The sequence below is a fragment of the Aedes aegypti genome, chromosome 3 (assembly GCF_002204515.2).
Source record: "Aedes aegypti strain LVP_AGWG chromosome 3, AaegL5.0 Primary Assembly, whole genome shotgun sequence".
Classification (NCBI taxonomy): Eukaryota; Metazoa; Arthropoda; class Insecta; order Diptera; family Culicidae; genus Aedes; species Aedes aegypti.
Window position 1 is genome coordinate 383,838,798 of NC_035109.1, and position 26,361 is coordinate 383,865,158.

At 37.3% G+C, this 26,361-nt stretch overlaps 1 protein-coding gene across 1 annotated transcript; it reads left to right on the forward strand.

Annotated features, from left to right (window-relative positions):
- Window positions 1-7,037: 7,037 nt before the first annotated feature.
- LOC5566552 (calpain-7) lies at window positions 7,038-25,304 on the forward strand. Its single transcript, XM_001650875.2, has 4 exons — window positions 7,038-8,115; window positions 23,490-24,168; window positions 24,543-24,751; window positions 24,817-25,304. Exons 1-4 carry the CDS (start codon window positions 7,222-7,224, stop codon window positions 25,189-25,191), a joined length of 2,157 nt encoding a protein of 718 aa, XP_001650925.1. The 5' UTR covers window positions 7,038-7,221; the 3' UTR covers window positions 25,192-25,304.
- The last annotated feature ends 1,057 nt before the right edge of the window (window positions 25,305-26,361 follow it).

Below are 26,361 nucleotides of genomic sequence, written 5' to 3' on the forward strand. Positions count from 1 at the left end.
AATATCAAACAGAGACCGGACAGGACCCTAAAAGAGACTAAAAAACAACAGGAACTAAACAAAAATCAATAAATTAAAAGTAAGAAGAAGATGAAGAGTTTTCTAAAGGTTTTTTTTATAAATAATCCGATTAGGCAATGATATTTTCAACATTTTTTGAAAATTGCTCGTTACATCACGACAAGAATTTTTCATGATTTTCTTCAAGAATTTAATAAGATATAAATACAGCTATTCTTCAAAAATTCCTTCAGATATTACTCCTAACATTTTCTTTAGGAGTCCATATAGCGATTTTTGCCGGACTTCCTCCTACAGTTTCGTTACCTACAAAAAAAATCAATCTAGATATTTTTTTCAAGGATCATCTCAGAAATTACTTAAAAGATTGCATTAATAATTTCTTCAGCAAATCTATCAAAATGTTAGACATTTCTCAAGAGAGTGCTAAGTTTTCCAGGAATTCATTCAGTATTATTTTTCATTTCGTTTATTTTTGTTCAAAATTTTCTTTAGGAATTTTTTTAAAGAGTTTGTTTTATATTTTTTGCAGAAATTACTCACAATTTACAGAGAAGGCTCAATAGTTTCTTATAGAATCATACTAAATTTTTTCTCACGATCTTGTTAGAATTTCCGCCAAAAATTTCGTTAAAATTCACTTAATGAAGTACCCCAGATGTTACTCCTAAGACTGCTTCAAAGAATTTATTATAAATAATTCAAGTTTTTTTTCCGAAAATGTCTTCCGATATTACTCCGACACATTTTTAAGGAGTTCTTATAGTGATTTTTTACAGACTTCCTCGAAGAATTTCATTTTAGATACCTACAAAAAAATCTATCTGAATTTGTCTCAGAAATTACTTAACAGATTGCATCAGGAATTTATTCACTTCATCCCTTAAGAAAATAGTCAGAAATTTCTCAAGGAAGTCCTTAATTTTTCAGAAATTCATTCAGTAATTATTTTTTTGATTTTATTTTTATCTTTTTATTTTAAGAGTTCATTTCATATTATTTACAGAATTTACTAGCAATTTACAGAGATAGCTTAACGATTTTCTTAGAAAATTCTACTGAATTTTTGCTCGCGATCTCGTTAAATTTCAGCCAAAAATTCCCTTAAAATTAATTTCAGGAAGAACTCCAGATATTTCTCCTAAGACTGCCTCAAAGCATTAATCTAGAAATTGTTTCATGATTTTCTTCAGAAAAAATAGTTAGAAATAAATTCAAGTATTATTCCGAAAATTTCTTAAGATATTACTCCGAGGAGTTAGAAGTTCATATAGTGTATTTTTACGAACTTCCTCCAAGAATTTCGTTTAAGATACCAGCAAAAAATCAATCAGATTTTTTTTCCAGAAATTACTTGAGAGATTGCATCAGGATTTTTTTTCGGTCAATTTCAGAAATTCATTCAGTTATCATTTCAATTTGTTTATTTTTCAAGAGTTTAATATATATTTTTTGCAGAAATCACTCCTAATTTACAGAGATGGCTCAACGGTTTTCTTAAAAAATCACACTCAATTTTTAGATCGAGGTTTCGTAAGGATTTCAGCCAAAAATTTCTTTAAAATTAACTTCTCAAAAATTTCTCTAAAAAAAATAATCCAGGAATTATTGCTTGATTTTGTTCAGAAATGCATTAGAAACCGATTCATGTATTTTTGCGAAAATTTATTCAGATATTACTCCGAACATTCTCTTTAGGAGTTCATATAGTGAATTTTTATAATCATCCTCCAAGAATTTCGTTCAAGATACCTACAAAAAATCAATTTGAATGTTTCCTAGAATTACTAAAGATTTGCTTTGGTAATAACTTCGCAATTTCCTTTGAAATTTCCTTCTGAAATCCCTCTGGAATTTCATTCGATTTTTTTTTAATTTTCGTTCCGTCAGAATTCCCATTGAAATTTCCAATGAAATTTCCTTAGGAATTTCTTTAAGAACTACCATTAAGTTGCTTCGGAATTCCCATTGGAATTTCCTTTGAAATTTCCTTCTGGAATTTTCTTCGGAATTTCCTCTAGAATAAACATAGGAATTTTAGTTTGCAATTTCGTTAGCATTCTCCTAAGGATTTTTCTTCGGAATTATTTCTATCGGAATTTCTTGGAACTACCTTCGAAAATTCCTTCGGAATTCCGTTATTTACTTCGGTATTCACTTCGGAATTTCCTTCAGAATTTCTTTGGGAATTCTGTGAAATTTCTTCGGAATTTCCTTTGAAATTTCCTTTTGTAGTGTCCTCTGGAATTTCAATCGTAATTTCCTTATAAATTTATACAGGAATTTCGTTCGAAAATTCCTTTGAAAATTCGTTCGGTTTTTTCTTCGGAATTTCGCTTGAGGCTTTAAATTTCCATCGGAAACTCTGGGAGTTACCTTCGAAATTTCCTTTGGAATTTCTTTCGGATTTTTTTTTTGGAATTCCCTCTTTAATTTTCCTTGGAATTCCCTGCAGAATTTCCTACGGAGTTCTTTTTTGAATTTATTCAGAACTAGCTTTAAAATTTTCATTGCAATCTCAATACTAATTTTCTTTGAAATTCTCTTTTATTTTTGAATTGGAATTTCCTTTGGAAATACTTTCGGAATTTGCATTGAAATTTCTTTCCGAATTTCCTTCGAAATTTCTTTTGAAAAAAACATAAGAATTTCCTCTTCAGAATTCTTTTGGATTTTTTTCAGAATTTCCATCAGAACTTCCATTGACATTTTCTTTGGAATTTCCATTGAAATTTCTTAGGAATTTCCTTTTGACTTTTTTCGGAATTTCCTCTAAAATTTCTTTCGGAATTTACCTTGGAATTTATTTCTGGATTTCCATCGGAATTTCGTTTGGAAATTCGTTCGGAAATTCTTTTGAAATGTTTTTCTGGAATTTTGTTCGGAATTTTCTTCGGAATTTCGTTTGAGGATATTTTATTGGAAATTCCATTTGAATTTCATGGAATTTCTTTCGAAATTTTTTTCGGATTTATTTTTTGAATTTCCTTTGAAAATTGCTTTGGTATTTTCTTTAGATTTCCCTTCAGAATTCTTTTTTGTAATTTCTTACGAATTTTCGTTAGAATTTTCATTGAATTTTACATGGGAATTGTCTTCGAAATTGACTATAAATAATTTTTCGGAATTTTATTTGGAATTTCTTTCGAAATTTCCTTCTGCATTTCCATTGGAACTTCCTGTGGAATTTCCCCTGGAACTTCCTTCGAGATTTCCTTTAGAATTCCCATTGAAATTTCCTGTGGAGTTTCCAATGAAATTTCCTTAGGAATTCCTTTAGAAACTACCATAAAATTTTCCGAAATTTCCTTGTGGAATTTTCTCTGGAATTAACTTAAAAATTTCGATCGGAATCTCCAAAGGATTTTTCTTTTAGAATTTCTATTGAAAAGTCTTGGAACTACCTTCGAAAATTACTACGGAATTTCCTTTGGAATTCCCTTCAGAATTTCTTCCGGAATTGCTTTTGAAATTTCTTCGGAATTTCCTTCTGGAATTTGCTTCTGAATTTTCTCTGGGCTTTCATTTAGTATTTCCATATGAATTTTAATCGGAATTGCCTTTAAATTATTTTTTGGAATTTTCTTCGGGATTTATTTCGGAATTTTCTTTGAAATTCCCTTATGAACTTCCTTTTCAATTTCCTTCAGTATTTTTTGGAATTTGCTTCGGAATTTCCCCTGGAATTCAGAAGAAAGTTCTGAAGAAAATTCCAAAAGAAATTATGAAGAAAAGTCCAAAAGAAATTCCGATAGAAAAACCGAAGGAAAGTCCAAAAGAAACTCCAAATTTTCAAAGAAAATTCAGAAGGAAATTTTAAACAAAATTTCAAAAATAATTCCGAAAAAATCCAAAGAAAGATCCGAAGGAAATTCCAAGGGCAAAAAAAATTCAGATCAAAATTCCAAAGGAAATTAGGATGTAAATCCCGAAGGAAAATTCCAAAAAAATCCGCAGGGAATTCCGAATTCCAAAGGACATTTAAAAGGAATTTCAAAAGAAAATCCTAAGGAAATTCCAAAGGCAAAAGAAATTCCAAAGAAAATGTTAAAGGAAAATCAGAAGGAAATTCCTAATCCCAAAAATAATTCCAAAGGAAATTACGACAGAAATGACGAAGGAAAATCCAAACGAAATCCGAAAGGAAATTTGAAAGGCATGACCAAAGACAATCCCGAAAAAAATATCCACAGTGCATTCCGAATTCCGAAGGAAACTCCAAGTAAATTTAAGAAGGAAATTCCGATGGAAGTTCCCAAATTTCAAAAAACATTCTGAAGGATATTCTTTTGACAATTTCGAAGTAAATTTCAAGGAAAATATTTAAGAAAATTCTGAAGGAAGTATCAAAAGAAATGCCGAAGTAATATCCCTTAAGAATTTCTAAAAAAAACATTGAACGCAATCCCGTAAGAAATGTGTATAGGAATGATCGGAATGATTACTGTAGTATTGGCTTGTGTGGAACCATACATGAAGTTTGGAAGTATATCCATAAAGATTGTTATGAGAGAAATTCATAGTAAAAATTTTGGATGATCCTAACATGGTATCCCTAATCAAATTTATTGGAACACTCGAATAGCTCGTAATAGACTTCCTAAAATAAATTTGGAGCAATTCCTGAGACAAACCGTTGATGATAACGTAAAAAATCCATGACTGAAAGATCTTAAAAAATCGTTCTAGCAACTAAGTACTTGGGGACTTCTTATCTTGGAAAAATCTCCTTAGGAAGTTTCTTTAAAAACTTGAGAATGGACCTTTGAGGATTGTCTTGTAAGAATTATTGAAAACTGTAGAAGATTTGCTAGAATAACTACTGGAGGAATCGACGGAAAAATCTCTGGAGGAAATCCTGGAATAATATTTGGAAAAATCTCCGAAATAATTCCTGTGAAAATAACTGGAGTAGTTGCATTAGATTTCTTGGAGCAAATTCTGGAAAAATTCCTTAAAAATCTTTGAAGGAATTTTGGGACCGATTTCTAGAATCTGAAAATCTTCAAAGAAATTTCTGGAAAAGAAATGCCTGTAGAAGCTCCTAAAAACAGAAGAATCACTATAAGAATCTTCTGTATTTCCCTAGAGGAAAATATTTCTGCAGATAATCGCGTAAGAGTCTCTGAAAGTTTCTCTGGTGCTTCTAGAGTTGTGCACATGCATTGACTGCAAGAATATAGAAGAAAATAGTGACTTTACACTATTTTGGTTAAAAAGAGACTTCAGATGCTTTTCATAGAAAATTGGAATTTTTTAGAGGCTTGCATTAAATTATAAATCAAGTTTCCTCAATTGAAATGCTACCAGCCTTTTGGTAGATATCTTAAACCTCCACTCATTTCAATCTAATCAAACGGAAAAAAATATACCTTGGCCTCCGGTTTTCCAGCCTGTTTCTCTTTAGGTTCCTGGCGAACTATAGCATTCAACGAGCGATCTGACCTCTTCATATCCGACTGGTTGGCCCTGAACGAATCCTACCAAGCTTCTCTGCTCGGATCGCCCCTTCTTGGTCAACCAAAACTCGTGTCATCCAATGGGACACTTCCAACTGGAGATTTTCCGGCCTATTCTTGTTGAAAAACGCCACTTCCTACCGGCGGAAATAGGCCATCCACAGTTGCAGCACCGTCACCCATGGCAAGCGGGATGTTCTGCGAAATGAAAACCGATACCGGATATGAACATAAATTCTCCTGCATATTTGGATAAACTATGAACTTACCTTCTGTTATCTGCTGCGCAAACTTCCCGGTTCCGGGCATATTGTTTACTTCTTATGCACATGATTACCAAGTTCAGGTGGCGACGGTGGACCAAATCAACCAAACAGATCATGGAGGAGGGGAACTTCAGGAGAACATTTTTCCGGTAATTTATATTCCTCTTCTGCGGTAGTTCCAGATGTTGGTTCTGCTCTATTAACCTGGAAGATTCGTTGCTCAAAATTTTGTTGTTTTCCAGATTTTTACGCTCTCCGGATACCAAGCTTTGACGCGGTGAAAACTCAACAAACTGTTTTTTTGGTTATTTTGGTCGACGGTTGTTGACAGGTTGACTTATACACTGGTGAAAATAATCTCGAGCTGAGAGAGACTCGCGAAGAGGAAAAATATCAACGTCATATGCAGCCCAGATTCCGCTGTCACGAAACGTCAAATGCAGCCAGTCGTTTTTGTGGCGGAAAAAGTAAAAAGTATTGTATTCAAAATAAACTATTATTCAAAACCTCAGTCAGTGGAGCAGTTTTCCGAAGATGCTGATAAATCTAAACACAATACTGATTTATTTATAATGTCTGCTACGTTTGCTGGCATTAAATTTCACTCAAAACGCCGTTAATGCTTCGTTGTGATGCAAACGCAATAGTTTTTGGCTGAGATGGTCATGTGAGAGTTTGGACGGCTTGCACAAGATTGATATAAATACTGAGTGGAATAGGAAAAAAACTCAGCAATCGCAGAAAAAGAAGACCGTCTCCGCGAGTCTCGTCTCAGATCTCGAGCTATTCAAGTCTAGTTTAAATTATTATATGAAATTAGTATATTTGTTAAACTGACCCATGTGTATATTTGACAAAATTCTAAAAAGTTTAAGATTTAAACTTTCTACGTTGTGTAAATATTATTTCTGAGTGGGAGGTATACGCAACGAGGTGCGCCTACCGTTCATGTTTTGTGGGTGATTTGGTTTGGCTCACAACGCTGCAAGGCATCCCGCTGTTTGAGTGTTGAAATGCATCAGCATTTGCTGCCTGGCATGGCCCGCGTTTCGACCTGTGCTGTTTGGGTCGGCCCGCGTGAGAGATGATTGTTAGGCGAGCTTTGTTTGTAGTTGACAGCCGTACACCCACCCTGATATTTTCCCTATTTATTTGCAAACAACCGTGAACACAGTACTTAATTTTATATCAAACTGCTTTATGCCAAATGTGTCTGAACCCCAGCACGAATGCAATTTTCTGAACAAAAGCGAAGCAGGAAATCAAAACAAAACAGCCAGAAAATGTTTGTTTTTGATAACGACGGCAAACAAAAATGACCGCACAGAAAAGTAACAGCCATCATGCAGCAGCTGACTCATTATACTAGAAAGAAAAAGTGAAACGAGATCCCAATTCCTCAAGATTTTTTTCACATTCCGCATGAGTTGAACTCAAATTGAATATTCAAAACCATAGTGATAGTGCTAAAGGAGATGTCTTCGGAGTCGGAAGTGCGTGACCTGTTGACCCGTGCTTTGGACGCGGACGAAGCTGGTCAGAAGGAACTGGCCATCGACCTGTATGGCCAAGCGGTGGAAAGTGTTCTTCGCATCGAGAACCGTGAAAAGAGGGACAAACTGAACAAATTCGCCAAACAGGCTTTGGAGCGAGCGGAAGTACTGAAGGGCATCAAATATGTTCCGCCGAAGGATCTGAAAGTGGTTCCGCAGCAACCGGTCCAAAGCAGTGCCGTTCCGGGGAGGAGTCCGGTCCATAGCCCACGATTGGAAGTTAGTGGGGCTAGGTCTGGCTACACCAATGAAGAGAAGAAAGTGCTGGAATATACTTCCCATATCAACTCAAAGGTTTACGTTCCGTTTATGGACATCGATCTGCACGAGAAGTTTATCTTTTCCATTCCTTACACGGATCGGGATGGTCCTCTGGAACTGGCGCCCAAACAGAAGCGGGATTTCGTGCAGTGGATCCGGGTTAGCGAGCTCAGTGAAAATCCACAGTTGATCGCAGGGGACCACGCGGATTTCTACAGCATCCGGCAAACGGTGGTTTCCGATTGTAGCTTTGTGGCCTCCTTGGCCGTGGCCTCTTTGTACGAGAAGAAATTCAAGCGAAGGATTCTCACATCGATCATCTATCCGAGGAACAGTCGCGACGAACCTATCTACAATCCTTGTGGGAAGTATTCGATCCGGATGCATGTGAATGGAATCCCGCGGAAGGTCGTGATTGACGATTACTTGCCCCTAGGGAAGTACAACCAGTTGCTGTGTTCGTATTCAAGCAACAAAAACGAATTCTGGGTCTCGTTGATGGAGAAGGCTTACATGAAGCTGATGGGCGGATACGATTTCCCTGGATCAAATAGCGTAAGTTTTGTGGTTTAATTCGATTAATTTCATAAGGAGAGAATTGTTTATTGATGATCGCCTGAGATATTTCTATCGCCCAGACTGCGTTTCATTCCTTATGCTATATTATTATTATTATTATTATATTATTAGATATGATTAGTAAATATATAGTAGATTTCATATTTTTTCTATATAGGTATAGGTTTTTGCTTACATATATTTTTATATGTTCAAAATACTATTTCAGTATAAAATTAGTTTGATCGCATGCTCTAAAATGATCAATAGAATTTTTTGAACTACGGAAACATTAAGTTTTGCAGCATTTTTAGCATTATTGTGTCAAGTCTATCCCTTTTACCTAACACCCAAGCCTATCCTTTTTTCATTCTCCTATGGCGTTTGCGTGGTCAGCATAGACTATTCAGCCATTACCCCTTCTATCATCGGCTTTGGATTGACTTGCGCTCTTATTGCCTCATCAAACGCTGCAAAATCAAAATTAAAATGAGTTTCTACAGTAAATACTCTAGAAATTGTTTAATGAGATCCTCGCATGATTTGTTCAGCAATTTTTCAAAGAATATTCCTTGCAGAAATGTGTGCAATCTCAAAAGTAATATTTAGAGAGATTTTCTTCAAATTCTGCAGATGAATTGTTAGGGTTCTACGAGAAATTCATAGATAAATGAAATGTGTGGAAATCACGATCCATTTCAAATTTCGTTGCAAAAATCTTTTCAAATATAATAGAAACACTGTACTTTTAGTGGTGGTATGTTTTACCATTATTCCTTTAATGGTGTAAATCATTGGTTTCTCTTATGGGACCCTCCACTATGGGTACTGATGCACTACTATAGATACGAGGGAGAAATTTTGGACTAATGGAACCTCACAGATTTCAAGATTTATGAGAGAATTTTATAGATGTCTGTCAATTCCACACTGACCATGATTCTGGATTTGTACATTATTGCCATAGAAATAAACATTTTTTAAAACAAAAAAAAAACTTTTCAACAAACAATAAGACAACAGTTGAGACAAACGACGTTCATTGGTTACACTTTATATTTATATTTCTCGAAAACTTATTCAAACCGACTCAAATCAAAAAAGTATACAAACTTACTTTATCGATTCTACGTGTTTCGCAGACGAAATTCTACACATTTTGCTCTAAACCAACTCGATTTTTCACTTTCAGAGCGTTTACTTTCCGAATTTACAAAACGACGAAAGTAAGATTTTCAATTTTCGCTACCTAACCACTACTTTCGCCGCTCTGCTGTATGGAGAGACAAAGTGACTTATCCACGAATCAAAACAAAACACTACTTGAGCCGATTTTACACTGATACAAAAACGTCGAAAGTAACTGAATAATTCGGCTTATCATTTTGTAATAAAATTGTTGTGGGAAATAACAGGAACTCCCTAGTTTTTTATCGCGAGCTTATTATATGCAAAATTTAAGCAATGTACACGGCGAAAAAATGTTATAAAGGTGATTCATTTTAAAACAGTTTTAGAAGACAGGTTGGGATTCTTCTGAATTGATTTTCTCAAAACCGTATGGAAGTTACTTACGTCGATTTGAAAAAGTAATCGAGATTTGTGCTTTACTAGACAGAAATAGTCGAGAAAATTCTTTGGGAGCAATCATTTCTCTGAACGGAATCCTTCGATAAAATATTTATAAATAAATTGAGTGAATGTATCAAACTCTTTTTTTATATTTGCAACTAGCTTTGTATCGACATTTCGTGCATTTTCTTAGGGATAGTACACAAGTCATATCACGTTACATTTCGACTTTTTCGATCCCTTCCCCTCTTTGTCCTCAAAAATTCCATCCTCTCCCTTTTGAAGCGTGACATAATTTGTGTTCGACCCCGTATATTGAAGCTTTTTAATCCACGTCGTCCTTTGAATCAACTGCTACGTAGGTACTGTAATATCGTAAACTAAATGGGGTAAGAAATTTGATAATATTTTTACATTAGTTTATTTTATGCTCACATAGAAACAATTCTACATTTTTTTTAATTCAGTTTAACATAATTAGAAAAGACACGTCATAAATGGTACCGACAATTATTCCCACCAATTGTTTTACACCAAAAACATAAAAATAAGATTACGGAGTGCGCTCCGTTAAGTCCGGCAAGCAAATTCGTTTCTCACGCCGCCGGATCGCGCGTCACTGTATTATTTTTGCTTTCCAACTTTTGCGTGTTGATGTCGAGACTTCGGTCGAGGATGGACTACCAACTGATGAGCTCGTTTCATGCTTGTGATAACACAAATTTGTATCGTAGGAATGTTTCATTTATAGGTCGCCAAAGTTGTATAAATCACTAGTTTCATTGCTGTTTAGCAAGCATGATTTATCACACTTTTAAATGATCTAATCCATCAAGTATGCAAAATAGGACTTCAACTTTTATTTGAGATATAATTTAGTTTAAACTGCACAATCAAATTTAGAATAAATCGACTTTTTCAACATGTTTGCAGTTTTCATACAAAATTCTTCGTTTATCTTATACGGCATAATACAATACTTTTCTAAACCATAAAAAATAACCCTTAAGCATCGAATATATTTTTAACTTTGTCGAAAAGTGTTGTTTCTATCTTTATTAACGAGATTTTTAGCCCTGGCTAGTTCATCTCGGGACCAACGGCCAACCAAGTTTGAATTCTGTGGCAAATTAGTCTAATACCTATATTGCCCTACGTTGTAAGGAGCCCAAGTACCCGTAGCGGTAAACGCGCAGCTATCCAACAAGATCACCAGGGTCGTGGGTCCGAATGCCACCAGTCGAGGATCTTTTGGAGTTGGAAATGTTATTGACTTTCCAGTGCACAGAGTATCTTTGTGACTGACTGTACGAACGTAAAAAACGGTCTCAGTTAATAAATGAGGAAGAACACTAAGCTGAGAAACAGACTCTGTCCTAGTTGGGACGTAATACCAGAAATTAAGAAGATTATCAGCTGTGGGGTCAAGCGTCTCCAGTTTACATATTCCAAATCTAATCATACTCAACAGAGACACATCTGTAAAATGAGAAATCATAATTTGTTTTTGATTTAACTTGTGTATTTAAGGTTCAAAAGAATCAAGCAATTGCCATAACTGAAAAGACAGTTTTCTTACGATTAGCCCTAAGATCACAAAAAACCCTGGGCTTGGGATTATATTTTCCAGGGAGCGATGAGTTTTGATAATTGATCGCTGTTGTTAGTAGCTTTGATTAGATGTTGGGTAAATTTCAAAGCAATGGCAACCTCTTTATTACAAAATTTAAATTTTGTCTTCTGACCTAAAGATTCTGGTTAAACTACTGCATAGTACGGCTATCACTTATCAAAATTACTTTCACTTCGGGAAAATATAATTTCAAACTGGCGAGAAGATTACAGACTGAGGGTGGGTTAGGAGCACAATCAGACCCTTGAATGTGCAATGTGGGGTAGTAATTGGGAATGCCATTGACGGTTTGTAATCTTCTACGAGGTTTTCGAAAACCAACAGGGCGCGTGCACCGGGTTGCGGATAGGAGCAAAGGGAGATCAATAGCATCTACTTAAAATAATAGAGCAAAAAGCCGTTCCATGATTAGGTAATGTTTAGCGATCTTCTATGGTGTTCTAGTACTATAACATTTTTCACTCACTAGGAATTCTGGCCTTGATAATATCAATAGTGCTAAACATAAAATAATACCTAATTCTCAATAAGTACAATGTAGCTTCAATGTAGTAATAAATAAAATGAAATCAATTTTCTATACTTGACAAGGTTTTGAAGACAATCAATGAGTGAAAGAACTACCTATTAGAAAAGCCACATCAGCTAAGGCTATACATATTTGTATTTGTATTTGTATTTAAAATAATCCATCTGACAAATTAGTCTTAATGAATAAAAACTTGAACATAACATACACTTAACACAGATTACTGAACTAGAGATCGTATTCTATTAGCAAAATGCCTCGTCGGTTCATCGAACTCGAAAAACTCTTCGACAGCTGAGAATGCTCGGATGCACGCTGAGATGGGTTCGTTGTATCCAAATACGGTGCGATGGAAACTTGATTGGAGCAGTGTTGTACTCCGGAGAACTCGGTTAGGAATACGAAATTATAGCAAACTAAGCAGTTCTGGAGCATCGACTTCGCCATTTAGCAACTTTTCTATAAGCAACGATTGCTGTATCTTTCTTCGTCGATCCAATGTTTCTAGTCCCAGGAGTCGGCATCTATCCGGATACGGTGGCAGGTTATCGGGGTCCCTCCATGGCAAGTTTCTTAGTGCCAAACGAATGAACCTCTTTTGAATCCGTTCAATTCTTAGACTCCACGTGAGTTGGTGTGGATGCCAAACGACGGATGCATTTTCCAAGATAGGGCGTACCAGGGAACAATACAATTATTTCCAGCAGTGCGGGTCTGAAAAATCCTTGGCAATCTTGGAAATAAAGCCTACCTGACGCGTTGCTTTTGAGATGATTGCAGAACGATGCAGCTCAAACGACATTTTCTCATCAAGCTGAACCCCTAAGTCAGTCACATGATCAACTCTGTTGAGAATGATCCCATCAATTTCGTAGTGAAAAACAATTGGATGCGGTGAAAAGTGATCACCTGACATTTCTCTACGCTAATAATTAGCTTGTTTCTGCGGCACCAATCGGCAAACAGTGTTAACGAGTTCTGAAGACGCATACAATCATTTTCAGTCCGTACTACAATGTACAGTTTGAGATCATCGGCATAAATCAGCTTAAATCCTTCACCGAGAACCAAGCCAGCATCGTTAAAGAAAATAATAAATAGCAACGGTCCAAGGTTGCTTCCTTGTGGGACACCAGACTTGTTCGAAAAGGGTAATGATACACATCCATCGATTTTTACTCGCAGCTCTCGTCCCGTAAGGTACGACTCCATCCAAGAAACCAAATGCGTAGATACTCCGAGGCGGGACAGTTTGTGCAAAAGTAGTCGGTCGTCAATCTTGTCGAACGCAGCTTTTAAGTCGGTATAAATTACGTCAACTTGTGCCTTTTCTTCCATGCTCTTCATGCATTTTGACGTAAAAGTCAACAAGTTTGTAGTAACCGATCGGCTAGGTATGAATCCGTGTTGCTCAACGGAGATGTAGCATTTTGTTGTTTCGAAGATAATTCCACACATTATTATTTCGAACAGTTTCGAAACAGCTGACAGGCTTGTAATACCCCGATAGTTTGTAACATCATGGCGATCACCGCGTTTGAAAACGGGTGTTATGAACGATTGTTTCCAGATGCGTGGGAATTTTGCTTGCTGGAGTGACTGATTGAAAATATCGCACAATGGTTGTACCAATGCAGAAATACAACGACAAATAATAATTGCCGGTAATCCATCAGGACCAGGAACATACGACCGTTTTAGCTTTTTCGCGGCCAATAAGACCATATCGGAATTTATGGTAAATGCACTAAGATCAACAACATCTGCAGGGACATCTCGAGTTGCGTCAGCTACTTCCTGTATTGATGCGGTGTTTGCAGCAAATATAGCTTCAAAGTGCCTGGCGAATAATTGGCTTGATTCTACGGCAGTCCTAGCACATTGCTCGTTCAAAAAGACGTTCGTTGGAATTGCAGAACTTTTTCGTTTAGAGTTGACGAAGCGCCAAAAACCACGAGGATTCCTTCTCAAATCCCTTTGTACACGCAATATGTACAACTTGTAAAGAGAGGCATTTTTAAAACGGTATACATTGCTGGCTCGTTGAAATTTTCGTTTATTGCTTGGCGTGCGTTGACGACGTAGTTTACGTTGGCAAGCATTACGCGCGCGTTTTAGTTCCCGCAAGCGAGGCGTACTCCAGGCGGGCGAAACTGACGGTCGTATTCGTGGGACATTCAAAGCAAGCCAATTGTTCAAAATGGAGCAAAAATTTTCGGCCACTTGATCAATGTCGTTGCTAAGAAATATTTCGTTCCAGTCTATGATTAGCAAATAGTCCAAAAGAGCGTCAAAGTCGATTTGACGAAAATTCAGTGGTCGGTTTTCTTGAGGTTGGGCAATCCTTTCGTCGCGTACCAAACACGCAGGTAAAGAGATTTCGAGCGGGGGATGATGAGAATCAACGGGTAACATCGGAGCTAACGAACAGTCAACATCGGCCACACATTCAGAAAGGCAAAAAACCAAGTCAAGAGTGCGATCCAGCTGGTTGCGAACAAGATTCCTTTGGGCGAGGCACAAATAATCCATTCCGTCCAGCAGAGTGCTGCTGGCTAACGGTAGTTGACGACTGTTGCATTGAACAGTGTTATCAACCATATACAAATGTTGGTCATAGGGTCATGGCGAGCATTCGGTATGTATGTCTATGACTGATTCTGATCTAATAGGGGCACTAGAAGACCACGCGGACAATTTCGAAACAATTTTTTTTATACATCGGTCTTATGATCCGAAAGACTCAGCTATGCTGTAATGTCATTTTTAAGCTATTCATTAGTGCTGTTTAATTGTTTATTATTCTAACAAAACTACATAATTATTCATTACTAATCACTGTTCCTATATTCTCTCTTTCTCACCTTCTTATCTGTTGCATGATTATGATCATTACTAATATAATGCATGAGCATGCACAATAAGAATAATTTCAGAATTGTAAGCAGCCAATGGATAACTGGATAGAATAGCTTCGAAAAGGATGCTCAAAACAGAATAATTCTGGTCAGGGAAGTATCAACATCATGAGTAAGTGACACATTTCATTTTAATAATATCAAATATTTTTATATCAATCAGCACCGCCAATCACACAGTTGACAGCCGCTTTTCGTGCGCGATAGACGTGTTTTCACAGAGCTCTTCATAGCTCTCGCTGTACTAGTACCCCACGATCACTGCTACGAAACACAAGATGTCTTCGCATCGAAAAAACACTCTTGTTGTGGATTTCAGTGTTCTGCCGCATCGTATTTCAACGGATCAGGTGGAGGAGTTCCTCAAGGATGTCGTTAAGCTCGACATGGCCGATGTAAGGAACGTCCAGCTGCACAACCTTGACAACTGCCTGTACATCGAAATGCGTGACGCAGGCGTACCCCCACGCCTGGCAAAAAAGCATCATTTGCGACACTACCTGGAGTATCAGGGGATACTATACTACATCCCGATGTACGTGGATGGTCCCACTACGACTGTTAGAATCCATGATTTACCACCGCAGATGTCTAACACCACCATCTCTGCTTACATGGAACAGTTTGGCAAAGTCATCTCTATCCACAACGAACTATGGAGGAAGTATTTTGCAGGGATTCCAAACGGTGTGAGAGTTGTGCGCATGAGGATGGAGAAGTCGGTGCCATCGCATATAACAATCGACGGTCAACATTCACTCGTCACCTATTCCAAAGGGGACAAACCAAAAACAATTCGGCACGAGAAAGGAGGTGACAAAAATCCACGTCATGAGCAAACGTCCAGCTCTGCTGCTGTTTCATCTGCGGCTGCTGTAGATCAAACGAACCAAGCCAACAACAACGACGAACAATCACAATCACCGCACGACGAGGACGATGACGAAAACGACGATTGTGAAAAAGACAACGAACTGGAAACCACCACGAAACGGCGGCTGTCGACAAGACCATCGAGCGAAGAGAATGAAGGAACGTACACACGCAGTCCGGACCAAGAATCTGAAAAAGAAGTAGAAGGAAATCAGTCTCCCGATTCAGGCTGGAGAATTACTAGGTCTAGGAAATATAGGAAAGTTGATATTTGAATTTGATTGAATTAGGTAGATAGAATAATTAATTAATGAATTTATATTTTTTATAACTTTACTAATTGGGCCGTACCGACGTGGACTGAAGAAGCGAAACGAATAAAATATAGGAGCTTAGATGAAGATAACCGTGATCTAGGGATAAGTAACGACTGTTCAGGTTGAGGTTTCAGATCAGACTAACTGTCTCATATATTTCAGATTCGTTCGAGCCCTTCGGCTAACTGATTAGTTCGTCTTACGAAGCAGAACGTCAAATAACGTTTCGATTGCGCTAGGGGTGCGCAAGTAGGATGCAACAATTCTTCCCCTTTTATAATGTTTGAACTATAATTCGAAAGTGAAAATAAACTCACATTAAGTAACTATACAAAAAACAATCTTGAATTCAGAACAAATTCTACTTAAGCAAATCCGAAAAACGCAATTAGTTATAATGATAATCTGCACTACGATTCACTTTTCTCGGGCGTTTAGACCTCCGAAGCTCCACCTGATTCGAGTCAGACTCCTGAAGTCTTCTTTTTCTGCTTCCCTTCGGAGCCTGTATCTCTTCCTCGCCATTGAGCGGCCCATCGCCGGGGGTTATCATCTGGTCGTCTTGTATTATGTCACTTGGTTGCTCTCTCATGATCATGATGTTGGGCCTTTGCCAGGTTGTTGACTTTTTACAGACTCTGATCTGCGTCCTGTGGGCCATTGCGTCCACGTTTCCAATGCATATCTGGAAAACATTGTGAGAGTACTTTTTAATGAAGGTGGCTTTAATCCATCTCGCCTGATTGTGTGAATTGTGATTTCTATACCACACTTCATCCCCAGCTTTCAGATTATCCACAGCATTTACTGTAGTTTTCGGAATACCTCCGCTTTGATGCTCAACATGGACTTCATCATCTGGACGTGGTACAATCATTTGTTTTTTATAATTGTTTCTAGGATTTATCAAATCTAAAATAGTCTTTGGTTTGTATGAAAATATTCTTTCCGATGGGAAATGTCCCTCTTTGGTCAAATTGTTATTTCTAAAATTAAATAGGAACAGATTTATCTGATCCTCTAAATCAAGTCCAGACATTTCCGAATCCATTAGAAACTTCTTGAGGACTTCCTTCACAGTTCTAACCAACCTCTCGGCCTGACCATTGCTTGAAGGGTTATAAGGTGGGCTTTTCATTACCCTTATCCCTTGCCGCTCTAGAAAGTCCACGAAATTCCAGGAGTTAAAAGGAGGACCATTGTCCGAAACCAAAACGTCTGGTAAACCGAATCGAGCAAAATAAGCCACTAATTTTTTTAAAACTTTTTTACAATCTGTGCCATTTTTCATCCATTCAACTTCGATCCATTTGGAAAAACTGTCGACCAACAACAGAAAAGTACGATGTTCGAAAAAGAAAAAGTCAATGTGAATCCTACTGAAAGGCCTAGCAGTGGGTGTCCATTTAGACGAATCTGTGGATTTTTGAACCACTGCCATACTACAGCATGCATCACAATTAGCCACAAATTTTTCAATATCTGTATTGATACCAAACCAATAAACCATGTTCCGTGCTAACTGCTTCATTTTAATTATCCCTGAATGATTTGCATGCAACAATTTCAAAATTTGCTCTTGATGCACCTTCGGTATTATTACCCTATCTCTGAACAGAAGACAATCGTCTACCAACTCTAAATCCAAATAATTTGAAAATACGTCATGAAACTGTCTATCTACTCTTTCAGGCCAACCATTTAACATAAATGTTATAACCTTTTGCAAAAACTCATCAGCTTTAGTTGCATTTGCGATCAATTTATAATCTATAGGTATCTCTTTACTGAAGTTTATGCTTTTGATGGCGTCTGTCAGGAAGTCAGGAACATCCTGCTGTAAGGGAAATCTTGAACAAAAATCTGCATTTGCTAGTTTATGCGCAGGCCTGTAAATTATATCAAAGTCATATATTGCCAAATCTAAAACAAAACGCTGCAATCTTGTAACATAAATAGAATTTCTACCCTCTTTTCCAAAGATTCCCACCAAAGGCTTGTGATCAGTATAAACAGTGAAATGTTGGCCATAGAGGTACTTGTGAAATTTTTTTATTGTACATACTAAAGCTAATGCCTCCAGATGTAAAATAGGATATTTCCTTTGGGCTGCATTCAATGAAAATGATGTAAAACTGATCGGTTTTTCTTGCTCATCTACTATGTGAGCTATTAAGCCTCCGAGACCGTAACTTGAAGCGTCTGAAATCACTACCACTGGTTTCCTTGGATCGTAGAATTCTAAAAAGTTGGTTTTAATAAGCAAATTCTTACTCTCCACAAATGCCTTTTGACAATTTTCATCCCAAACATACCGCACATCATTCTTTAGCAAATTGTACAATGGGTACAATTTAGATGACAAGTTTGGTATAAATTTGCGGTAGTAGTTTAACAAACCTAGAAATGATTTTAACTCTGACTCATTTTTCGGAGCATTTGCTTTTTCTATGGTTGATATTTTATCTGGACACGGACTAAGTCCTTTGTCACTAATGATATGTCCTAAATGCGTTAGCTCTGTAACAAAAAATTTGCATTTTTCAAAATTAACTTTTATGTTAGCTTTTGACAGTCGCTCCAAAACCAATAAAAGCTTTTGCTTGCAATCTTCAGCGGTTTTTCCGGCTATTAACACATCGTCTAAATAGCATGAAACGTTTTCAATGTCTTCCAAAACTTTATCCATAACTTGTTGAAAAATGGAAGCACTTGAAGACGCACCTTGTGGTAATCTGTTGTACTTGTATAAGCCTTTCATTGTATTAATAATAACAAATTTCTTGGACCTTTCCGTCAGCTCTAACTGAGTATACGCGCCTTCAAGATCAAGTGCACAAAAAACCTTGCAATCAGCTAAATTTGCAAAAATATCCTGCGATGTTGGTAAAGGGTAAGTATTAGGTACGATCATTTTGTTTAATGACACTTTACAATCAATTACTAAACGAATTTCATTATTTTTCTTCATAACTATAATAATTGGCGATGCCCATTCGCTTGTATCAATCGGGGTGATGACTTTTTCTCTTTCCAACTTGTCTAAATAAACAGAAACTTTGTCCTTTAATCTGTAAGGAACGTCATAAGCTTTTTTAAAAATGGGGGTATCATCCTTCATTACGATTTCTGCTTTAAATCCATTGATAGGCGATGAAAAGTTTTTTGTAAAAACGTTTTTAAATCTTTTCTTTAGTTCATCAACGGTAATTTCACCCGGCATTTCATTTACACTGTTAATTGTTACAGCTGTTTTAAAAAATTGTCTCCAGTTGGGATAAAACGTATCTAGCCAAGTTAGCGTTAGCGTTAGCGTTAGCGTAGTTACGGTATACTTCGTAGATTGGATACTAGCAACATTCATGTTTCTTTTTAATAATCTCATCCTGACTACTTTCAAGAACAAGGCAGGGGAGTATACCTTGCTCAAATCATAAACAAGAATACTAAAAGCATGAATATCGCTATTCCCGGCCACGCCCATCTTTACCGTAACTTGGGATAGGGGAAGGAAATGTTGATGTAGCACTTACTTAATGAGAGGCCACCGACTCAGCGACACCCTCATAAGTGCTACGGAGTTGGAGGTTGGGGAAGGTATATTGTCAGGATTCGCCTAGAAAGCTGGCGATAGACCATAAATATTTGTTGTTTAAGCGTTTTCAAATTAATCTTTTGAATGCCGGCAATCAAAAGAGAAAACAATAGCTTATTTATAGTATAAATAGTATTTCGCGAAATGCTTGTCGATTGTGCAGTAATATTTTTGCTCAACAACCAGTAAAAAGCAAAACCGATCCCTCCAGGGTCATCGGATTGTGTAACGATACGCGTAAAAAAAAAATCACGCCTATTGAAAAACTGTACTGGGTGGTACTGTATTTTTAGATAATCGAAAAACGAAAGGAAGCGCGTTCGAACTAAACACCCTAGGACACAGTCGGTTTTTCTGCTCAAAATTATACGAAAAGCAGGATCGATCCCTCCAGGATAAAACGTATCTAGCCAAGTTCGGCCAAAAAAGTGGATAAAAATCATTTTCGCAATCAAGTACCAAAAACTGCATAAGCGCTTCTTTACCATTGAATTTAACTGAAACCATTGCTTCTCCCTCAATTTTCAATTTAGATCCATTCACAACCATCAGCGGTTCGCTATAATTACGCAAAGGATTATCAAATTTCGACATAAATCGTCTTTTACTTATAACCGACACCGACGCACCACAATCAACCTCCATTTCAAGGTATTTGCCTTCAATCTCCACTTGCACCAAGCAAGGATTACTAATTTTGTTTATAGAAGACACAAACATACACTGTAGATTACCTGAATCACTGTCCTCGACCTCATCATCATCCCTGGTATGCATTCTCTCTAGTAATTCGACGATGTGGCGGTCTGCTGATGGTCCTGGCCTATATGATTCAACGAGATTTACCGCATCACGATTCAAATTTTTCAACTTAAAGCACTTCTTTTTAATATGGCCTTTTACTCCGCAAAAATTGCATATCATTTGGGAGTAGTCCGGTCGCTGCCATTGCCGCTGTCCACCATATCGTCCTGTTTGAATCCGGAAGTTCCCTGTGTCCATTTCTCGTCTACCTTTATTTGTTTGTTGCCATCTCTCTGACGGCCTGAACCCTAATCTACTTTTTACTGGTCCTCTACCACTGCTTCCTTCGCCGTTGTTGTCCAAATTTTGGTATTTCTTTGAATAATCGTAAATTTGAGACAATCTACTTGCAGCTACACCTTGATAACTTCTATCGCTCACTGCCGCTATCATACCTGGATGCCCTATGCTTGATTGATCAGTAGTGTCCGCATTAGCCCGAGCTACTTCCCATGTAGCTATTATTTTTTCTGCGTTCGTCAAAGTTAATTTGTCTTCACTCAGAAGACGTTGTCTAAGATTTTTGTCCCTAATGCCAGCAATTAAGCGATCCAAGATAGCGACCTGCTTAAAATTTTCAAATCCACAAAACTCTGCTTGTAGTTTTAAATTTAAAACAAAGTCCTCCGTACTTTCGTCGGGGTTTTGTACTCGTGTACTAAATTTGTACCTTTGAACTAAGTCTGGGTCCGTTTTATCCAGACGATTTTTAAGTTTGGATACAATGTCATCTAAGGCTTCCTCTTCGAAATTTCCAGCAGGGAACAAAAGCTTAATCTCGGTAAATATCACCGGGCCACTCATAGTGATAAAGTAAGCCATCTTATCGTCTTCCTTAATCTTGTTCACCCGGAAGAAATATTTCAAACGGGTAAACCAGTCATTGAATGAGGTTCCCCTGCGGTATGGTTCCAAAGAAAACGCCATACTAGAGCTCATTATCTAAATAATAGAAACAAAATTTATCCAAAAGATTCAATAGGCACAATGGATCAATTCAAATTCAACAAAAACAATCAAACCAATTCAAATTTTAGTACAATAGCGTAAATTGATAAATCAAGGCAGATAAAAGCAGAAACAATGATCGTAAAAAATAGAAAAAAAATGAAAAATATGAAAAACAAAAACAAAGGCTATTGTATAAACTACAACAAAATGATCTTTTCACTTTTTAAACAATCGAATAAATGGAAGAAAGATAAAGGACTTACCCTACTCTGCTGATAACCAGTCGGAATCTTCGCTACGCAAATTACGGTCCAGAATTTCACTAAATTCAGCTACTCTTTAAGCCGCCAATGGTCCAGCTCCCTTGAACTTGCGTTGAGGAATTTTCCTTGGATGGGTTTCGTTCTTAAGATTGTCGAACTGTGCGGCGACTAAACCTTTATACAAATGAAAAGAATATTTTTATTTGCAATAACTCCAAACGATGAAATGAAATGTTCGCTTTTATGCCACAAAAGCTTTGTTAGAGCAAAAGAAAAAAAAATGGTCCACCCTATTGTATTCGGTCACTTGCAAAGATGAAAAGGCCTTTTCAATTACTTGCCAGTAAAGCGCACCCCACAATGGCGAAATCACTTACAGGAACCTCTTTCTTTATGTAGTTCAGATTTCAACACACTTTACTTGCCGTACTTACGGTTTTCTACGCTGGCCAACTTACGCCGCTGGCTGGTAATGGCCTTCACCAAATGGTGTATGAAAATTACCTCTATCCTTAAAGCTTTCCAGCAAATCCCAACTATTTTCCGCTGCAAACGTGGAGGATGGCCGTCCCAATTCCAATATCGGAATAAATACCCACACGCACGCGAAAACTAATTTCTTTTTACTCGTCGACACTTTTATATCTTTACTAATTGGGCCGTACCGACGTGGACTGAAGAAGCGAAACGAATAAAATATAGGAGCTTAGATGAAGATAACCGTGATCTAGGGATAAGTAACGACTGTTCAGGTTGAGGTTTCAGATCAGACTAACTGTCTCATATATTTCAGATTCGTTCGAGCCCTTCGGCTAACTGATTAGTTCGTCTTACGAAGCAGAACGTCAAATAACGTTTCGATTGCGCTAGGGGTGCGCAAGTAGGATGCAACAATATTAAAATCCGACACGAATGCACCACGTAGGTGTAAAGTGTCGTTAATAAAAACAAACAAAAACAAACCGCCAATCAGTGAACTGAATTATAATTTTATATCTGTACATGATAGAAACAGATAAAGTTTGTAAAGTTGTCACCATCGATTGAATTGCGTTCTTTATAGTAATGTTCAAGCATTATCAAAAGCTCCTAAAGCGTCGCATCGTGCCATCAGCAGTTCTTAGCATCACACTCATATTGTTATTACTTTGTTGTTTATTAAATGTATATAAAGCGATCAGCTCATTCTTTCTTACTTGTACAATTGTTTGAAATTTTAATGAATCAAACCAAACTTCAAAACTTAAATTAAATTGGTCTCAGCACATTTACATTTTGCAGCATTAATCGCATTACTGTGTCAAGTCTTCTCCAATTTCCTATACCCTACCCCAACCCTTCCTATCATTTCCGATGGTGTTCAAGTGGTCCGCATAGACTATTACGGCCATTACCTATCCCTGCCCCCAGCTTTGGACTGACTTGCGCTCTCATTGCCCCACCAAACGCTGCAAAATGAAAAAATGAAAATGATTAGCCCTAAGATCACAAACAACAGGAACGTCCGTTTTTATAATTGATAAGATGAAGAAACGGACTTTTCCATTTTTGTGGTTTTGTTGTCTATTCTGAAGAAAACGGCTTTTTTAGTTTTGGAATTTGCTTGATTCTTACTTGAACCCTCAATCTTCAAACTTGAAACAAATTATTGCAAATTTTCAAAGCCATTCAAAAGATCTTTGTAGAATTTTACTTGAGTTAATATGAACTAACTGCTTGAAAGTATTATTTGATTTAGGCCATCTGATGAACTTTCTGTTCTGACGTTGTCTTCAGTATTGACAAAATTTTGTTTAAAATTACTTGGAATGAAGCTGTTTTCGAGTCTGAAAAAATAGGATGGGATCAAGTCTTCCCGGGGATCAAGTCTACCCAGTCTCCTCTAAGGATTTACCTATGAATTTTATTTTTTCCAGAACATCGATCTTCACGCCCTAACAGGTTGGATTCCTGAAAGGGCTTCAATAAGAACGAAGGATCCGGACTTCAATGCCGATGCTGTCTTCAATCGACTTAGGGAAGGTCTCAGTGCCGGGAGATGTCTGGTTACTGTGGCCACAGGTGAACTATCCGACGCGGAAGCCGAACGAACAGGGCTGGTTTCGACCCATGCCTATGCCGTTTTGGATATGCAGGAAATTGACGGCGTAATGCTGCTTCAGCTGAAGAATCCTTGGTCTCATTTGCGCTGGCGGGGAAACTACTCTGAGCTGGATGCTGTTCACTGGACACCAGAACTGCAGCAACAGTTAAACTATGACCCCAAACTGGCCGCAAACTACGACAATGGAGTGTTCTGGATCGACTACAACTCGATTTTGAACTTCTTCGACGTGTTCTATTTGAACTGGGATCCGGCACTGTTTCAGTACACTTATTGCATCCATCAGTCGTGGAATGCCGGTGTTGGACCTACGAAGGACGCCTACAATGTGGGAGACAATCCACAGTTCAGTTTGACCGTGCCAGCTGGGAAGGGGTCAGTTTGGATTCTGCTGACGAGACACATCACATCGATTGAGGATTTCAGAGAGAATCGAGAGTATATTACAGTATTAGTCTACAAGAACAACGGAAAACGTGTCTATTATCCTTGTAAGTTTCGTTTGAGTAATTCTCGCTGAAACCATATCATTAAAATTCAATTGTTTTGTCGATGTTTGCTAGAATACGTCAAAACTAGAGTAGTAGGTACTTTATATAACTTGAATTGGTGGACCCTGGATTGGTCGTAAGCCAACCAGCTAAGCAGTTTGCGAAAAAGTACATATTTTTGAAATACATTTGAAACTTCTCCATACGAGAAAGGATGTAGCTGGTCATTTTTCCATCTATATCTTGACAAAAACGCTTCTCCTCTAGTTTCGACATATTCTACCGAGCAGCGAAAAAAAAAAGTTGATGTCAGCTAGAATTATTCTTCATTAATTTGAGTTACTTCAAACTCAAAATCATCCCATCCATTGCAGCCGATCCGCCTCCGTACATCGATGGAGTCCGAATCAACAGTCCGCATTACCTCTGCAAAATCCGCCTGGATCCGAGTTCGATTCGGAAGTACACTCTCGTGATATCACAGTATGAGAAAACGGCTACAATTTATTACACGTTACGAGCATACTGTCGGGATAAGTTCGAACTGAAGAAAATCGACAGTAATTTCCAGACGGTCGAGAACGTAAGAATGTTACTAAACTTCCCTAAGCATTGGTAACCATTAACACGTGTTCTAATTCTACACAGATCAACGGAGAATGGAAGGGCCGCACGGCCGGCGGTTGCCCCAATCACCCGGCCACCTACAAGAACAATCCGCTCTATCGGTTGCACGTTGGTCCCAAAGACACCAGCCAGCTGGTGGTCGAGCTTCGCGGCCCCAAAGTTTACCAAGTGGGACTGGAATTGAGTGTGGTCTCGCTGGAAGACCCGGAAGTGACTGCGCCCTTCATATCGCAAAGCACCGGCAGCTATCGGTCCGGGTTTTGCGTGCTGGACCTGGAGAGCATCCCGGCAGGAGTCTATCAGCTGCGTCCGTCCACGTTTCTGCCCGAACAGGAGTCGCCTTTCTTTCTCAAGTTCAAATCGACAACGAGTATGGTCATCGAAAAGCTAAATTAAGGAGTTAATCGGGGGTTCGGGGCTTGTGTTAAGTTTATTGTGATGACGAATGCTTTAGCTTGAAGCGGAAATTTATTTTAATGAATAAACTAATGTAAATATTATGGCACAAATATGTTATTAAAAAAAGAGATGAAAATCCATTATTTATAAAAGATAATCCCTATGTCGATGTCGATACGCAAATTTTGAATTAAGAAAATTACAACGACTTTTGTAATATTTTAACAAAGTCAAAAATGCTGAGTTATCAATAATTATTTAAATAATTTGTACTGTAAATTTGAATTTCAGTAGCGATCGAAACTTGATAATAATACAAATATGCCTCCCTCCCTTCGTTGATGAATAAATAAGCGAACTGGACTTTTTTTTATTTTAGAAATTTATCTATAAATTCCTGCAGTTTCTTTTAATCAAATTTCTCCAATTTTTTCACAAAGAATTTCCAAATATTTATCTTGACATTCCTGCAAAATGGTCCTCAAAAGCACAAAGAATAACTTCATGAAATGTTACAGGAATTCTTGCAGAGATTCCTTCAAAAGTATAGACTTTTTGGGAATGTTCAAAAAATAAAGCTGCCCTGTCGACGATGGATTATTAGTTAATGAGTTCATTTCATGCTCATATTTCAAATTAGTGAAATATGTTCACACACATCTTTATCGTAAAAACAGTATGAATGTTGGGTTTGTGAGTAGTGTTTAATCCGATAAATCTGTTGCATGCGCCTTTGTGGGCAAGCAGATGTTCATGGATTTGATTGAAAATAGACAAAATTACTAAAGGAATTTCTTAGACAATACATAGCGGGAGTTTTTACGAAAAAATAAGGATTAACTTTCAAAGAATTTCGGCATAGCCAAGTTTTCTTCAGATGAATGGCAGAACTTTAACCTGGTGTGAAAAATGTAACAAAATCGACCATAGTGTTTTATTCCAGCAATAAATTCTCTCTTTGATATTGATTTAATTATTTAAGTATTTTCGAATGAATAATTTTTTTCTTAAACCATATTTTACAAAACAAAAAATGCACAAATTATTTGATTAGTTTCCAACATATTTGTAACATAATTTTTTAAACAACTTTTCGATATTCTTTATAGAATTTAAGTATAATCAAATTCTTCAAGGAATATTGAACATTTGCAAATCTCTTGGAAA

Coding starts and splice junctions, on each gene's coding strand:
- LOC5566552 (XM_001650875.2), top strand. CDS start 7,222: ATGTCTTCGGAGTCGGAAGTGCGTGACCTGTTGACCCGTGCTTTGGAC. Junction 8,116..23,489: donor ATTTCCCTGGATCAAATAGC/GTAAGTTTTGTG, acceptor TATTTTTTCCAG/AACATCGATCTTCACGCCCT. Junction 24,169..24,542: donor AAAACGTGTCTATTATCCTT/GTAAGTTTCGTT, acceptor CATCCATTGCAG/CCGATCCGCCTCCGTACATC.